At 35.3% G+C, this 19,715-nt stretch overlaps 1 protein-coding gene across 2 annotated transcripts in view; it reads left to right on the forward strand.

Annotated features, from left to right (window-relative positions):
• The window catches only part of LOC150082960 (nudC domain-containing protein 1), a 144,524-nt gene that overhangs the window by 27,536 nt on the left and 97,273 nt on the right, over positions 1–19,715 (forward strand). For both annotated transcript variants that reach the window (XM_090376939.1, XM_090376940.1), the window contains one exon: positions 7,716–7,889. In XM_090376939.1, coding sequence (XP_090233065.1) covers positions 7,716–7,889 — 174 coding nt within the window. The remainder of the gene's footprint in view (positions 1–7,715; positions 7,890–19,715) is intronic.

Below are 19,715 nucleotides of genomic sequence, written 5' to 3' on the forward strand. Positions count from 1 at the left end.
CTGTAATCAGTGACTCCATTATTTTCCCTGAAACAGAAGTTAATCTAACAGATCTGTAATTACTCATGTCACTCTTATATAAGAATTGGGGATACATTTGCACACGTTCAGTCCATAGGGATTTACCCTGATACATTTGCACACGTTCAGTCCATAGGGATTTACCCTGAATCCAAGGATGCTCGTATAATTATGGCTAAGAGTTTGCGTATCTCCTTTGCTGCTACCCTTAATATAATTGGATAGATCCCATCCACCCCAGGTGCCTTTCTTACATTTAACTTCAACAGTTTTTCTTCCATTTTCCTCTTAGTTATTATGAAATTATTTAGCTCCCTGGTAGATTTTGACAAACCTCTGGCATCCACTCTCCTAAAGAATTCCTCATGTGTGAATTTAGATGCAGAATACTTATTCAGCTTGTCAGCAACCTGAACAGGATCGTCAACATTTGAATCATCGATACCAAGTCAATCTATGTCATTCAACCCCTTCCTTCTTGTGTTTACATAAGAAAAGAAGTCTTTGCTATTTTTCTTTGCATCCTTGGCCAAGGATTTCTTATAATTTTCTTTACTTTGCCTAGTATCCTTTGTGACTTGATTGCAGACTAGTTTATATCTACCATAAGTTTCTGTATCACATGGTAATTTAATTTATATGTCATTTTTATTCTCTGCAACGAGTCTCATTAGTTCATCTGACCCGGTTTAGGTCTAAGCCTTGAATGGTATTTCTTAGTTGGTATGAAAAGCCTAGTAGCTTCTATGATTATTTCCTTGAATGCTTCCCATTTAGAATTTGCCAATAGTAACATCAGTTGGTTCCACTGTAGTTGCCTTTACGAAAGCAAACACTTCCCTTTTCCCTTGATAGTAGTTACATCTTTAAGTAAATTCCACATCAATACACTATGATCACTGCCACCTAGTGCATATTCTTAATGCATGTATAATTACTACTGATAACATTGAACAACAAATTTTGGGTCATATCTCATTATGGGCATGAAAGTAAGTTTACTTTATAGATTTTTGGATGCTAAACACGGAAATAGCACTTAAAATGGCAGATTGGCTTTTGTTTTAAAAAAAAAAGTAGTTTTTATATTCATGCAAGGTATTTTTTATTTGTATGGCAGTAACTACGAACATACCTGTATCAAACACGGGAGCTTTTCATCTTTTGCTTATATTCAGCTTCAGGAGCATCACTTTCCATCCTCCACAATAATTGGCTAAAATGGCAGAAATCCATTTACTTTTGTATCGGCGCCTCCGTAGCCAGGTGGGAAGGAGCAGCAGTGTGTAGCACACGCTTCTTGATTAGACCGGAGTTCGAGCCCGTCACCACCAAATACGGAAGATGCGGAAAGGTCAGGGAATGACCACCGCATATCCCGGAGCAATATGGCCTTAGTTGCTAATGCTCCTAAAAACCAAATAACAACAACAACAACTTTTGTATCTTTGTTCTATTGCTGTGATATCTGGATGGAAGTGCTCACCATGTTCATCAGTGATGGCACCACAGTTTGATGGGAAAAAATGACATGTTGCACCCCAGTTTTTTGTAAGAAGTAATAAGATTTTCACAAGCTACCTGTAGTTGCTAACTTTAACATTTCCTAGAAAACCAGTTGAAACATTTCAAAAGGCTTTCAACGCTGATTTCTTGCTATTGCTAAGGACACATTTGAACTGTTCCACAAATAAGGCAACTTTTCATCTTTGAAAAGTTGCCTTATTTGTGGAACAATGAAAATGCTTGCCTTAATCTTCTCTGCACTAAGTCTTGGGAGTTTCTCTTGTAAGTATGCAAATGTAGGCCCGTTCACTTCCAAAGCCTTCACGAAATTTTTTGTGAGCCCCAATTTGATGTGGAGTGGTGGAAGCAAAACTTTATTTGGATCTACCAGAGGTTCAAATGCTACGTTCTTCATTCAAGGTGTTAATGATTTTCGTTGAGGCTAATTCGTTTTCTCGTAGTGCATATCCTTGGCACGACTATCCTACTCACAGAGAAAGCAACAATACTTAGTGTAACCCTTTTGTAGTTCTAATAAAATGTGATTACCTTTGAATCGCCATATATCTGCCACTCATACTTCTGATAGTATACACCTAAGAGGATATTCTCCATGTTAGCGTTTATTTCTTTTTTTTGTGGAAGGCATACACAAGAGGTATTGAAGCAGCATATTTCCATTGTGCAATAACACAGCCTTGAGACTAACCATTCTTGAGAAGCGTCTATAAATAGTCCCCATTCTTCGGGAACATGCCTCATGTTCATTGTTGCCATTAGACCATCAACATTGTTACAAACAGTGAGATCACCTTCTGTTTGATAGAATTTATCATAGTCTTTATTTTGAGTACGAAATGTTACTTGCACAGAATGATCTAGAAGATTCCACTGTTGTAGCCTTGAAGCCAAAAGCTCTGTCTTATTCTTCAGCAGGTCGAGAACCCTGATGAGGTTATTAAGCTCACTTTCTGTGATCTTATGTGGTTCAGGATAAAGGCTTAGACAAAATGATGGATTCCTTGAAGTAGATGACTGCTGTACTTCTTCGTGTATATGAAGTTGATGTTCATCAGAGTGTACAAAAAAACGGTTGGATGGTTCAGGAATAGGTAGTACTTAAATATAAGGCACTGGATGATTTGCAGATGGTATATTTGGGTACATCACTGTCCACTTCTTCATTGTCATCCCTTTTCTAATAGGTGGCACCACACAGAAGTAACAGTCTGATTTATTAGTTGGTTCCCTCCATATTATGAGCACTGTGAAAGGCATAAAACGTTCTTTTCGATTCACACATGCGTTGAGTTTGATGAACAGATATTGCAGCATATGTGTGGAGCTCAGTTCTTGTCCTGGTCACCTACCTTACACCCAAAGTACAAGAAGTAGGCCTGTTTTTTTTTTGTTTCTTTTTATGGTTCGAGTTAAGGGACGCTTTCTTGAAGCTAATCTGACTTCTCCACGTGCATAACAGAAGTCATCCAGACTATTTCGGGGGATATTAATCTTACCTGACACACTGACCTGATGTAGAGCGTGCAGCAGCATGCTCTTTGAGTGGACCGGGGTTTTCGAGCCCATGACTGCTAAATATGATTAACGTTTGTATTGATGATTTATTGAAAATTCGACTGACCTGGTGGTCGTGCCTGAGTATATAAACAAGAACATTTATGTTATATTTACAAATGCTGCACAAAAAAGTAGGAATCTCACAGAGAACAACCGTTAATTGAGAACAAATCACCCAGCCTTATTTGAGGATTACTGCAACAGAGTTGAAGATGCATTTGAGGCAGGTGGGAAGGAGCAGCAGTGCGTAGCACACGCTTCTTGATTCGACTGGGGTTCAAGCCCATCACCACCAAATATGGAGGATGCGGAAAGGTCAGGGAATGACCACCGCATATTCCCGGAGCAATATGGCCTTAGTTGCTAATGCTCCTAAAACCCAAATAACAAACAAACAAGCATTTGAGGCCACAGTTATGACGTGATGCAGAGCAAGGCGACAGTTGCTGATCACGTTGATAACAGCTTGGTGGTACCGAAACTGCAGTGTGTTGCCATGTGTTTTGCCAAGAGTTGTAGTTGATAATGTAGAGTAACTTGCTAATATGAGACCCCAACTGTATTTGAAAACAAGAGTCAATTGACTCTTGTTTTCAAATACAGTTGGGATTTCATAAATTTGAATGTGATTTTTGTGTTTAGTAGCATAAAATTAGTAAAGATTGAGTGTTTTTGTAACATTTTATGTGTTAACCAGTGTAATTAGATCAAGAGTATTACTCTCTCTTGTTGCTTCTCTGCTACTGTAGAAAACAGTCATTCAATAAATCCACAAAAGACTTGCTAATTATGAGTGAGCAAACCACAAGTTTCAGTCAACATCTAGTAAGTTAAAATCCCCCATTATAAGACATTCTGATCTACTGGTCCACGCTGTGTTCCTGTGCAGCTGTTCCTTGTTCACATCAAAATCATTAGGCCCACAGCACGCTCCTACTATCATTTTTGCTTTCTCAGTGCTTATGTCACACTAAACTGACTCGATATTGCACTGGCCACCCATGTTAACCAGATGCACTGCCTTATATTTTATATGCTTCTTAACTAAGAACATAACCCCTCCTCTCCTCCTTCTGTCCTGTTGGTCCTTTTTGTACACATTGTCCTCCCCATTTTCAAATTCTGTATCACTTATATCTGAGTGATACCACATCTCTGATATATCCACAATGTCTGCATTTGATGACTTGACCAGCACTTCAAACTCATCAAATATATTAACTACACCTACCATGTATCACCTAGCATTGGTGTACATACAAGTATTCATACACTTGTCTTATTCTTAGTTACCCTAACACACCCCTACGTATTTACCTGTTCCATGGTGATCCACAGCAGGCCCCGAAATCTCTAGCACCTTGCTTTCCAGGCTGCTGCATGTTCCTGTAGAAACAGTGCAAGAATTACTTTCACCTCTGCTTGCAACTTTTGTTAATCTGTATATCCCTCCAAGCCAGCAGTTTTCTGATCCACTTAACGCTGCCCCCAATAGCATCAGACTGTGTTGAATAGAAATAAATAGAAAGTGTGCATGTTCTTGCACACTTTCTATTTAAGTGTGTCCTATCCCTGTAGAAGCAGTCACTCCTGTAAACAAGCACGGACCACACTGAGAAAAATATTATCCCATGAGTCTTGTCCAATCTCCCCAGAGTCGAATTGATTGACAAGGCTCTCATCATATACTTCTCCTATCATGCCTGAACAGGATTGCAGACACCTTAATTCAACCCTAACTCAAGACTTTTTCCTGAATATTGCCCTTGCTTGTTATAAGTATGTCAGCAGATCTAATCTTAATGTGATTAGTGCCAACATGTACAACATTATCAGCTTTTGAGCCCTTAAAAGATGATATCTGCACAGAGTCTCTTAACTTTTGTTCCTGCCAGACATAAAGGTAAACTGCAGCCATTATCAACCCACTGCAGGATGGAAGCCTCAACAATTCATGGTGAGGGAAATGGACCATAATCTGCCACGCTGGTCCAGTGCGGGTTGGCAGATCGACCTATTTAGCAGTCAGGGGCTTGAACCCCAGTCTACTCAAAGAGCGTGTGCTACTGTACTCCTGCTCCTGACCACTCGACTACAGAGTTCTGGCAGACATACCCTGGTCCTATTCCATCTATCCTTTTTGCGCAATATATTTCCTGTTTCCCTGACATTATAATTTTCTATAGAATAACAGCTGAACCATTTGCTGAATAGTCTAAGGCCTTTGTCATACAAGCAGATTATTTTGAGACTTGTTTAAAGTTCCAATTTTCTGAATGAAAACCTATCCTTTTTCTTTTATTATTAGCATGGACAGAATGCTGAAGGAAAGAAAGCATCATCCAAATGGTGTAACATTAGCCAAAAAAATAATAATAATGGTAGCCAAGAGTTAATTCCACAGTCAGCTTTTTGACTTAAAGGAATGTTTTGTTATCTGTTCTGCAATTATCCCCTCTCACTTTAAATTTTTGCCCTTTGGTGTATCATAACTAAATGTAAAAATGCCCTTAGCATTCATTTTACATGAAATTTTCAATGGCTCCATAAACGTTTTATTTGTGGCAAAAGAAAAAAATTGCATGATAAGAAGCAGATATTTAAGCAGAATATGGTAAAACAGTATTTGTTTAACAAGCACAAGAAATGAATTGTACAGGTGCATTTTCATGCAACAAATTTCAAATTTTTAATTGCTTCTCACTGTTCTAGATGCTTTTGTTAAATTACCACTTGCAGCCAGCACAACATCTATGCATATCTTTCGTTATTTGTAGTGGCAGCATTAGGAAAGAATTTGTAGTTCACAATACCCTAATGAAAAAAAAAAAAAAACTTAAAGTATCACTTTCCCTTTGACCTGCTTTGCTGAAATTTATTTTATGGCAGGGAAGAGGCAATTTCCATTTTGATGATTCATGCTATATTTGTAGGTTGCCGAGAAAACACCACTTCTCATCCTGGAATATAAAAGATTCTATGAACAGTGGATAACTATCAGATTTCATTTCATCTGCTTGATGCATTGTTTGTCAGTAAGTATCCAAGGCAACCCAGGCTGAGTAATCCAACACATATTTAAATCATCATTTAAATTTCTACAACAGCTTCTGTGTGAGATTTTTAAAAGCTTCTGCAAGGTTATCAGCAGTTACACAGTTTTTGATGCATGAAGTTTCTGGCTTTTTCAATAATTTTTTGGACATATGAGTAGCTAAAGGTCTTACAGCATGGTCATCATCTGCTAAATTTTCCCTTTCCTCTTTGAATGTATAATGCTTTCAGACGGAATTACCTCCATAGATTGATACTTCATTTACAATGTTTCAGAAACCACATTTCCCTAATCATTATTTAGTAAAATTTGTAGTTGCGTAACATTCCAAATTTGACATTTTTCACAGTCAGAAATCATGAAAATATAAATGCACTTTAATTGCACACAGCAGTGAACCGTTTTAAACTTGCAATTTAATAAAGGCAAATCACACTGCACTTTTTGATTGTAGGTTATTTATTTATTTTATTTTTTTTTGTATTTTATGTGGGTGTGATTTATTTTATTTTTGCTTGTTAAGCCCATTTCTGTGATTCCTCATAGTGTTTGCCCTATTAACTACTCTTGCATCAAGATTTCTTATAATTATAACAGATTCATTTTTATTATTATTAAATGTGTCTTTCAAAACATCTTATAATTTAAAGAATAACTTAGATATATAAACCCCAACCAATATTTGAAGAATTGTATAGTGTCAGCTTAACATGTTTTTCAGTTTTGTGGGCTAGTAGCTAACATTGCTTATAATTATGGATGTGTTTGTGCTGAGTGAACAATCAATCAATCACTTGGAAAATCATATTTGTTAAAATTCTGTAAAAGTTACACGTTAAAATGTATTCTGCATATATTTTATCGATGGTTCTTAGGATAGAAATGTAAAAAGTATGGATGAACATATGTATATAAGTGTGGATAAAAATATATATATGTATATATGTTTAATGAGGATAAACAATATATATATATAATTATATACAAAGTAGCACAAACTCTATTTAATTATTCTGTTGTTTGATTAGAAACAAAGATTATTATTTTTATAGATGAGGATAGTTGGTATACAACAGATATTTTAAATTTATTATAATTTCGATATAACAAGATTACTTAATGACAATTTTTTCCCCCATAGCTCTCATGATAACTGACATTTGATGCATTTTTTATTGAACTGATAAATGCACCGTCATTTTATGTGAAGAGAGAAACTGTTAAAGCTTTAATACTTAGTCAGTGAAAACTAAATGATACACAAGAAATGATAAAAAGAGTAACAGTAAAAAAACAGAAGGTGGTAACAGTGTCTTTCTAAAATTCGCTGTTGACTAAAAAATCTTAAATTTCAGTAATTTTTGAACTCCTCCTCCTCCAGTTAAAAAAAAATAAATAATCATAGCATGTTCAGAACAATGAAATCTATGATGCTATCTAATCTGTGTTGAAACTGCTAATATTTGCACATTTAAAATAAGGAACTAGGTAAGGTTAATTTTGGCATTTGCATTCCACACATAGCATATTTCTAAGAAATGTTATTTTTCTGCAGGATAGAAGATTATCAGAGCAGCGTGTGGTTTGGCAACTTCCAGTAGAATCCAGTCAACCTGCTGCTAATGCAACTATTACTTTTCCCTCAACCGAATGGGCTCTAGTCTGTAATGGAAATGGTGCTGTGCATTTACTTAATACCCCAAGTAGAGCTGAAGGTGAACCCTGGCAGGTTGGCTTAATTTCTAATATTGTATAGTTTCAAAGATGTTTTTTTTTCTGATTCAAATAAAAAAAGTTATGTTAATATTGTGATTCAGAAATTGAAAAGCAAGGTGTCATGTCGAAAAATTTATACACAGGTACTAGTTAAAACTAGATTGTTAATTATATCAGTGTTTATACTTGCAAAAATATTAAAAACTTTGCTTTAGTAAAAGAACATACATTTTTAACTTTCTCAGAGTGTATCTAATTGTAATAAAGAAATAGTTAAGAATTAACTTTTCTACTTAGATTTTGTGTGATTTTGCATTATTTAGTTGTTAGTTTACCTACATAATGTCCTCGTTCAAAGAATATAATGGCCTCCTTTTACTGAGCAATGCCTTGAATATATAGTGTTTCACCCACCCACCCACCCATTGGATATCATTTATTACTCCTTTTTTGCACAAATGATGATGATGATGCGGTGCATGCCATGGCAGAGGTTTATAATGTTTTGGTTGGTAATTTGGTTGGTTTATAATGTTTTGGTTGGTAATTTGGTTGGTTTATAATGTTTTGGTTGGTAATTTGGTTGATTTATAATGTTTTGGTTGGTAATTTGGTTGGTTTATAATGTTTAAGTAATAATAAGCAAGTGTACAAGCAGTAACACAGTTCCCTAGTATGAATTGGTTTGGGGAGAACTACATACCAATTGTAATGAATTAATGCAAAAATTTGATTGTACATTAAGTGCAGGTTTGTACTTTGTTTTCTCTTGTGATGACTTAAAGTTGACAAAGAATGCCTAAAGAAGTATACATAAGAATGCCTAAAGAAGTATACATAAGAATGCCTAAAGAAGTATACATAAGAATGCCTAAAGAAGTATACATAAGAATGAGCATCATATTCAGGGATTACATATTACCAGGTTATAGCCACTCCCCGACTTACTTAAAGGATGCGTTCCACGGAACTCTACGTAAGTCGGAATTTCCCTAAATTCCTATGCAGCACTCACAAATTTGATTGAAGCAAAAAAAAGAAAGGTTTGACGAACATGTAAATAGAATTATTTATTGAATTTTTTTATCTCATGCATAGGAAAAATTACAAAAGTTTACAAAATTATAAAATTACAAAAAGAGAGAGGAGACAGGTATAATGTCAGCATGTTTTATCTTTCAAGCTTCATTGCCAGAATTAACTCTCCAGCTGATAAGCATGCTGCTGTGGAAGTTGAGGGCTGTGGAGATTTAGAAGGGGTTTTTTCCAACACATCACAAAATTTCTAGTTGCCACTGCAGAATCGGCACTGGCGACTTCACCGCATACTTTAATGTTTTGGAAACAGTCCGATGCTTGAACCTATTAAATCACCCGTTGCTTGCCACGAACTTGGCTTGGGGTTCCCCGTACTTATCCTTAATTTCTTCATAAATACTTCTTGCTTTTGCTTGAATGGCCATTGGACTCAGGAGCACTTGCTTCTGAATCTGATTTTCCATCTATATTATTAATAGCTTTTCCATCTTTGATATAGCACCTGAACGCTGTTTTGTGATCACTATTGATCTTAAATGCTTGGTCCTTTAACATGTTCTTTTATATGCACACTGTCCCTTAAAACAGTATTCACTGTTGAAGCAGTGAGACCTAATTCCGTGCAATAGATGACAAACTTTGTCCTGTTTCGTAATTCTTAATCAGTCATCTTCATTTCTAAATCAATTTTGTTTCGTTTCCTAGCACTGCCACATGCACTTTCCCTTCGCTATTGTAATAAGTAAGTAGGAATGAAGAGAAGATTCTGAAAATTTATTTATGTTTTTTTATATGATTGAAGATTTCAGTGAAGGGGAACTCATTTTACCTAATACCGTAACATAAAAACCCACAGAATTTCAGTTATTGGTATTATCGCAAATGCAATAAGATCGAGTTTACTACCCATTTATAATATATTGCGCTAACAGAAAAGCTCAATGAACTGGAAAGTGTAAATTGTTTTCTTTGTTTTATGGTAGTGACTACCAGAAATGTGTTCTAGGAAAATATCACAAAGGTGTTCAAAATTGATTCTTATGATAACGATGAAAGTGTAGTGCAATTTCCATTATAAAAATGACCTTTTAGAGAGATAAAAAGCTTAGTTATATATTACGAAAATTTTAACTTCTGAGGTCTTGGAACGAATTGCCAAAAAAAAACAAAAACAATGTATTACTGGGTTCACATTACGATAGTTTCACGATACCTCCATTTATTCCTGCGGGACAAAACACATTTCCCCGATTTTTTAAGTTTGTACCAGCTGACAAAACTTATGTAAAGTCGAATTTCCGTAAGTCAAGTGTTACGTAAGCCAGGGAGTGGCTGTACCAGGAGGAATAATGCATAGATAATAGATGACAGTTCCTTCTCATCAATTTAGTAAGGTAAGTGTGGCAAATGGTAAGAAGAAAGTACAGTATGATAACTGGTTAATTACACTCCAAAATAGCTTTAATGCATTCAATGGATGATACACTCATTAATCCCACCTGCGTCCATAAGGGAATGCATCCCACAGCACCACCTAAGAGTAATGTCACTGACTGGTGCAGCATATATAGTGTTGACACAGGTAGTGCCTGTCAGTATGAAGCCCGTACAATGGGGAAAGGTAAGTACCTGACGGTTTGAATGGCGAATGTTTTGTGGTAGTAGGAAGGCAGCTGTAGGCATGTTGGCTGTTCAAGGATTGCTGTAGTGAGGATGTTGTGGGAATGGTCCAAAGAGGGACACACAACCAACCAGTGTGCCAGGACGGGTGAGCCCACCACTGGTTGACAGTCGTTGAATGGCGGTTGGCATGTGTTGTCTACACAACAGGCTGCTCACTTTCCCTCAATTAAAGGCAGACTACCAGGATGCACAAAGAAACATTTACAAGCACACCATCAGCCCTTGCAGATAGGCCTGAGGAGTAGGAAGCCTGTTCATGTGCCCTTATTGATCGACTGTCATTGACACCAACATCTGCGATGGACACGGGAGCACCATTCCTGGATATTGGACTACTGAAGAAGAGTCACCTGGTCTGATGAATCAAGGTTCCAGCTCTACTGTGCCAATGGACTGTTGTATATTCAGTGGTAAACAACTGCAACCAGACTGCACAGTTGGATGAAACAGGCCAGCAGCAGTGGTATCGTGGTTTGGGTGGGTGATGTTTTCATGGACATCACTGGACTCTTTTAACAAGACAACTGGAATGGTTTGAGGATCATGACCAAGCAATTTGTATGCTTCCCTGGCCGCCAAATTTTTCCAACGTCAATCCCACCGAACCTTTCGTTGATGCAGTAGAATGCAACATTCACTAGTTCATGCTAGCACCTCATTCCTTTGAACTCCAGGGTGTCTTTCGGTTCACCTATTCCAGGATACCTGGGGACACCTTCCATGGTCTTGTGGAGTTGATGCCATGCTGGATGCAAGTGGTTATCACAATGAAAGGCAATTAGGCAACATGCAGTTAGGTAGGTGGTCATAATGGGATGAATTTAACCAATAAGAATTTATTGTTGCAGACATTTTGCTATATTGGAGACAATGTAAGCTAGGGGTCCAGAAATACTACTAAATTCTACTTACCATTTGGACAAACCCACTGTGTGCGTGTGATTTACAAATAAAAAAACAAACAGTGCTATAGCCACTAAGTGTGATCTACCATTGTTTTTTTTTTTTTTTTGACAATAATGTTGGTAATTGACAGTAATGTCAATTTCCTAACTAGTTAACTGTGTACACTTGACTGTCTCACAGAGCAAGAAAATTAAATATCAGCAATTAACTTGATGATCACGTGACCTTTCTTTGCTGAACATTACACACAATAACATCCTTACTGTATAGTAAGGCTAGCCTAAAGACTGAGTAATTCAAAATTGTCATGAGAAGTTAATAAATAGATTCATCGTTATTGCTTGAAACTGTTACATTGAAAATGATATCCATATCAATAAAGAATATGAATATAAATAGTACTTGCCATTCATATACTAAAGCTTTTTCCAGTATGTATCCAACATAATGGAATTTTATAATGATTTGTATAATTACATGGTAATATATTCCTTGTTATAATCTGGTTATATTAATCTCATGTGATTATGTAAGCTAAAAAAAAATGAGTCTGTCATTTTGTGGAAATATGATCCTGACTTTTCAAATGTAAGCAGTTGCTGAACTCTCCCATTAGAGTTCAGTGAAGAAGATTTTGCAAACAGACATCCAGGAGGATGTATCAGTATACCTTATGTCATTGTTTTCAGTATTGAGCTGTCTCATTAGATATATAACTGCAAACTCTTCAAATTTACAATGGAGATGCGGTTTATTTGTTTATTTCCAAATAAAAACTAGAAAGCTGTGAAATGAAAAGTGGGTTCATTGTTATATTCAGAATTTAAAAAAAAAATCTGTAATTATTCATGAGTTTTATTGTTTAATGTGTATATTTTTTACTTTTAATTTATTTTTTTTTATTAAATACTTATTTTATTTTAGAATATTTCTAGATTTTTTGGCTGATACAAGAATTTTTATGCTATGTGTTTTGTGGTGCCCAAGACCCTCTTCTAATTTCCTTAATGCTATTATAATATAAAATAAATGTTCAATGATGATTCTTATATTTATTGTGTACAGGCTCATCTGAGTTTATTCAGAATCAGTAATCCACAGATAATAGTTTTCAATGGTAAGGATGGGCCTAGTTTGAGAAAAGAACACTATGCTGCATTTTTTTTTTTTTTTTTTTTAACTGTCTGGAGACCTTATTATTCCTTCAGTGATAGTGACAGAGCTTTAATTATGTGCATTTTGGAAATAGCATTCTTATCCATGAGTCAAGAGAGTTATTATCATTTTTAATTGACAGACATTGATAAGGTAGGTCCATTATTCATGAAAAAGGCACTGTTGTTACCAGTTTCAGAGCTATCTAGCTCCCTTATTAGACAAGAGGTGGCCTCAATTAGTGAATTTGTGTTGAATGGTGAAGAAAGCTAATTGAGACCATGTGTTGTCTGATAAGGATCTGGACACCGGTCACAGCACTACATTTAAGTTTTTATTACAGATTCACCTTCTTGGTGATGCCATTCAATTAAAAATGATATTAATAACTTTAGGTTGACTCATGGATAATGATGTTATTTCTAAAGTGAACATAGCATGAACATTGCTGTCAGTGGCAGAACAGTAGTGTCTCCAGACAGAAAAATATAATGCAAGTAGTAATTTCTTTTCTCAAACTTTCAATATCTGTGTTGAAATAGTAATTGCTTTTTAACTAATTTGAAGAATGAGCCTGCTTTATAGAACATATTCTGCCTTAAGTCAGGCTGAATTTATGGCAATTTTCTGAATTGGGAGCTGTAGTTAGCCAATCTCGGGCAGAGGGAGAGTACAGAATGCATTATAAGAGCAAGTTAGTTATTTCAGGTTTTCATCCTGCAACGTGTAAATCAACATATGTTCACAGCCTGTGAATACACGTATACAAACAGAAATTACTGATATAGTATGGTCTAAGATGTGAATGCACCATGAAAACCAGTAGACTCTTTGGGAGTAGATTGCATTCCATTGAAGTTTGTTTCTGTATTCATTTTTAAACTAAACAGCTGCAGGAAATCCGTCCTAACATTAAATAGCATACAAGGGAAACAAAACTGTGAAGTCCCTGAATTCTTGTTTTTTTTTTTAACCATTATATGAGAAATCTATCACAGAACATTGAACTTTGCTGTCAGAACATTCCTCTTGTTCACTTGCACTGAGACTGATAGCAATATCTCTTCATTTGAGATTGTTTCTGGTCCAGTTTTTTCCCTTTGATATATCTTCAGGATAGTAATTACTGGATAATTTCAAGATAACAGCAATGCTGTTTAATATCTTGATCACATTAAAGTGAACAAGGAGATTTCATTTTTGAAAATGAAATTTTGCCATGTTCGCTACATGCTCAAATTGTTCTCACAGTCTATTACAGTGCTTTCATTTTGTCAGAAATAGGAAATGGTGTCATTCTGGATCTGTGCAAAGTTACATCATGTTCATTCAGCTGATTGAAGATGTCAACTAAATAGACTAATTATGAAATAAGTCATCAGTGAAGTAAGAGCTAATGACACTAATCCATGCTTACTGTCAGAAAGAAAAATCAGATCTTTGCTTTGAGACTCCGAGGACAAAGGTTCTTACAAGTCAGAACCTTCCCTCTGGACAGTCATCTTACTTCTGTGTGCAGTGTGAAGTTCACCTTCCATTTCAGAGCACATTTGGAAATTCAAAGTTTGAGATTTTATAAAAATCACCACCTGCACAGTCTGAAAAGTAGTTCTCAAATTTTGTCACATTCCCTTAGTAGCATGGGCTTTATAACAAATAATACAGTGACTAAACACTTTGCTTCAAGTGTTATTTGCTTGAGCTGAGGATAAATGCCCATAAATAAATGAGCATAAATTCTGTGTTTGTTACCAGTCATGGATTAGGTTTTGTGTGTATAAATATTGATGCTCCACCCCATTCAATTTTGTTGTTTGTTTTGAACTCACAGGGTCTTGTAAAGATTTCATCTGCCAATGTGTAGTTTGGAAAACAGGAATTTTACCTTTCCTTTTGAAAAAATTTGAAATTTTGCAAAGAAAATAAATATCAATCAGTTAGTAACATCTTTACTTTTTCAGTGTTTTACCAAGAACAGTATTTACCACATTTTTGCTGCTGTCAGTATTAAGGATATTACAAAGCTACTGTTATCAGTTTTAGCAATTTGTGAGTTTACTTGCTATGGCGCCTTTCCATTAATAGGACAAATGGATAAATAACACCTTTTGTGTGTTTTAGCTCACTGTCTTTTGTTTAAAAAATTTGAGAAGTTTGCCATAATTTTTTTTTTTTTAACAAATGTTGAAGCAATGATGGTTTCTTACTCTGATTGGAAAATTTCTCACAGAGATAACAAACAACAGTCAGTGATCATCACCCTCAACACTAACAACAAATTCTAAAGATAAATTAGATCAATTTTTCTAACCTTTCTTCAAGAGTTTCTGCCTGATTCTCTTTTCAGTTACTCTCTTCCTAGGGTTGTTTCTTGAACCTAACTGTTTCTTGAACAAACCAGGAGCATTTTCCCAGGAACACTTCAACAAACACACACTAAATAAATAGCAATTGTAAGCACTTTTCTGTGCTTACAGTCGCTATTTAGTACTAATTAAAAGTATTTAAATACAATAGGAATTAACTGAGAGCACAGCACAACAAATGGCAAACATATGAAACTCTGGGCTTCAAAATTGACACAATTTTCTAGAATTATAGGTTACTTCTGCTATCCATCCCATTCTATTTTTTACTTAGTAGAGGAGTTATGGAGATTTTTTGTGCTGCTATCTTGGAGGACTGTAGATTATTTGAGTAGTCTGCCTCAGCCCATTTTATAATACCCATGTATTATATTGTTAAAAATTCTTCATTCATTAGTACTGGAAAGAACAACTTAAATGTATTCATTTCACTAGTCTTAATTATATAATTTAAAAAGAAATCATCTGTGACTTATTCCGTGGTATTTCTTCAATTTAATGCATTGTATATTAAAAGTTTTATTGACGGTGAGGTGTTCACGTTGAGTTTCTCAATGGATCTCATGGTTAATCTGGTTGATGGATAAGTGAGGATGATTACTGTGTAACTATTAGGTCACATACTTGTATTTATAATTAATGGAAATGGTTCTTAATAGTTTAAATCAGTGTTCTGCAATCAGTGTGCCACGAACTTTGCTGAAGCTGTATACCTATAAATAATACTATATGTATTATGATTAGAAATTGACAACTGAGAATTTTTACCTATTGAGAGAAATTAACTGTTTCTTATTTACTCCCAATTATAGTTTTTATATGTTTGTAATGCTACTTATTGTTATATTTCACAATATGCCATTCTTACTGAAACACAGTTGTACGTGTAGGACAGTAAATTATTTTTTGCGCGAGTATCCAACATTTGCTTTCTAAAGTTATTTGTATGTTTGCCCTTCCAATATTTCTCTTTTTGTCACTGTGCTAACTGAAATAAGATGCTGCTTGTTAAAGTTAGATACATACGTGCTGTCCATTAGATACATACGCGTGTTCAGCAAAGCAGGCACAAGTATCACATTGCAGATTATTTGGTTTAATACTAATAGAATTTTTTTTTTTTTTTTTGGCTTTGCTTTTGTACAGTAATTTAGGGTTCGTAAAATGTTAATACAGCAGGCCCCTGTTATAACGCGGTTTGCTTTACGCTGATTCGCTATAACGCTGTTCTTATATTATAACCCGTATCTGACTATAACATTGTCACAGATCACTATAACGCTCTTTTACAGATTGCATTTTTGGCATATTTAACGAAATAGTTTCATTTGATGGAGTCAATAGCTTGAAAATGAATAGCAAAACAGCATTAAAACGTTTCCCACGCTGACTTGAGAAATTTTCCCATGCTCAGTGAAATTTTCTCGCACGCTAATTTAATTGCAGTATAGTCATTTGTTACGTAGTTCCGAGATCAACATTTAAAAAAATGATTAAGTGTATTGCTTGTAATATTTGCGTTATATGCATTTATCCGAAGTCTAGTCATCACTCAGTACAGTATTAGACATCGTGCGTAATGGACAGTTTACTTGAACATTGTATCGTAATTAATGCAACCAACGCAGTTACATTTTCAAAGAGTTAATAATGGCCGATAAGAATGAAAAAGCAACGTCTGAGCGCAGTACGAAGACTATAAATGTAAGAAAAAGACTGAATTTGAAAATTAAATTAAGACATTTTGAAGCGAATCAATTCCCGTCAACGACAAGCGGATGTGTGCCATAATTTAAGACTTGCAAGTTTAACTGTAAGAACAATTATAAAAAAATAAAGAATTAATTTTAGCAGCAGGAAAGATAGCTGTTCCACTGCAAGCAACTAGGGCTAGGCTAGCTATTAGGATTGAAATGGAAAAGACTGTAACTAATTTTATTGAAGATAATGTCCAATGCAGAATTCAGTTAAGTTAAATATTATAAAAAAAAAATAAAAAAAAAGAGAGAGAGAGAGCTTAGCCAATATGATGATCTGAAGAAAACTCACCTAAAAAAAAAAAAAATGTGGAACCATTTAAAACTGGTAAGGGCTGGTTGAATAGATTTAAAATCTATGGAGAAGCCGCAAGTGCAGATCAAGGAGCCGAAACTTTCAAAACAGACCTTGTTAATATTATTGAAGAGGGGTATTGTGTGTTATACTTCTCAACAAGTTTATAACATAGATGAAGCAGGACTTTTGTGGAAACGAATGCCTAAAAGAAGTTTCATATATTGAAAGAAGCAAAAAACATGTCAGGTTTCAAAGCGGCAAAGGATCGGGTGACTTTATTGTGGGTGGTAATGCTGCGGGGGATTTAAAATTAATACCCCTTTTAGTTTATTTAGAAGAGGGCCAAAGTTCTACCCAAAATCGACACATTTTTCATGATTAAATTCATCAATTAAATGAAATCAATTAAAATCAATTTAGATCAATTAAATTCATGATTTTAATTGGAATTTGAAGTTTAATTTTGATACATAAATAGTTACCACATAATTATATACGTATGTAATGCAGAATATTTTATATGCACAAATATTTGAATATTAAATATTTTGACCGACATTTGTGCATCTTTTAACTACCATTTATTATTGATTAGGAAATATCCTATGGCACTGACCGCAACTTACAAATACATATGTTACCTTACGGGAATGCGGAGCTCGCTTAGCGCGGATTCAGTTAGCGCTCTGTTTTTCCGGAACGAATTATCAGCGTTAAGTGGGGGTCATCTGTATATGCATGAACCAATTTCTGTTGGATTGTTGGAACAATAATAATTGATTCCATTGTGACTTGTAGCATATTTATATTAACATTACCATAAACTATGCTTTTTGGGGGATTAACATTTTGATGTGCTATGTTGTGTCATGGATAACTTAAGGCAGTGGTCTCAAACTGGCTGCCTGCGGGCTGCATCCGGCCCCCCGAAGCAATTTTACACGGCCTGCAAATACATTTCAATTATGTATTTGTTGTAAATATGGTGCTTATATTCACTCTCACTTTGTTAAAAAAAAAAATTCTGGCCCGTCAGCTGCTTTCAGATCGTGCATTTGGCCCGCGTGCAATTTGAGTTTGAGACCACTGACTTAAGGTATGCCATGAAGAGAAAAGGGTTGTGGAACACTGGTTTAAATGATGTTCTAGTATTGTTACCAAGATTGAAGAAGTCTGCAGAATAAATCACAGGTTTTTTTTTTTTTAATTAATCCCATATGAATTGAATTTGTAGTACCCCTAGAAGACAGCTCTGGCATTTTTAGGAGTGCCACTGTCACAGAACAAGAAATAAAATATTATTTTATCAAATACAAGGGACATTTGAAAAGTTCCTGGCCTCAGTATTAAAGGGTAGTGTTAAAAATTTCTGTACTTAATGCATGATACTTCAAATAGTAACCTACCAAGTTTCATGCAGTTTCAATAACATATATTTTTTTAATTGCAGGTTCTGAAGTCAACAAAGTTGTGTGAATCACCTATGATTTATTCCATGATATTTCTTCGATCTAATACATTGTGTTTTATAACCTTGTTATTAATGGTGTTAACGTTGGGTTTCTAAAGGGATTTCATGGTTGATCTGATTGATGGCTAAGTGAAGATGATTACTGTGTGTTAGGGCACATGCTTGTATTTGTAATTAATGGGAAATGATTTTAATAGTTTAAATGATCTTCTAGCAGTGTTTCCAAGATTGAAAAAGTACCACAGAATAAATTACAGGTATTTGTTTTTTAAATTAATCCCATATGAAGTAAACTTTTGTAGTACCTTAGAAAGCAGTGCTGGTGTTTTTATAAGTAGCACTATAAGAGTTTGAGAACCAGAGATAAAAATGTTATTTTATGAAATGCGAGAAGCATTTGAAAAGTTCCTGGCCTGAGTATGAAAGGGTAGTGGTATAGTGTTAAAAATTTCTGTACTTAAGGTATAACCCTTCAAATAGTAACCCACTAAGTTTCATGTAGTTTCAATAACATATTTATTTTAATTGCAGGTCCTGAAGTCAACAAAGTTGTGTGAATGAGGAAAGATGGATGAAATCACCATGCATTCATCTAATATTTGGGGAAAAAAAGGGATTAATGCCAAAGGCATTTCATTAGGATACGGTTACAACATCTGGGGAGGGGGGGGGGAGATTGGAAGATGAACCCTCACTGTGGAAGACCTGTAACTTCTATCACTCCCGAAGTTGTTGACAGTGCATGATCTGTTGCGTTTCCATAGCCAGGTGGGCAGGAGCAGCAGTGCGTAACACACGCTTCTTGATTAGACCGGGGTTTGAGCCTGTGACCACCAAATACAGAGGATGTGGAAAGGTCAGTGAATGACCACCGCATATCCCCCGAGCAATATGGCCTTAGTTGCTAATGCTCCTAAAAACCAAATAACAATAAGCATGATCTGTTGATGTCAATGCCAGCATCTTGGGCATCTCATTTGAATGTATGTACCTTATAATAATAAAGGTTCTCGCTATGACTCTCGCTAAGGTTCTCCCAAAGTTGTTGACAGCAGATTAAAAACACACAACAGTTATCAATTCAGGAGAACATTTGCATCATTTTCAAGCAGATCTAGCAAGGTTTATGACTAGGATGAGTTGTGGGTCTATCACTTTCAGCCAG

This window comes from Mastigoproctus giganteus, chromosome 7 (assembly GCF_048544385.1).
Source record: "Mastigoproctus giganteus isolate SK-2022 chromosome 7, ASM4854438v1, whole genome shotgun sequence".
NCBI classification, from domain to species: Eukaryota; Metazoa; Arthropoda; class Arachnida; order Uropygi; family Thelyphonidae; genus Mastigoproctus; species Mastigoproctus giganteus.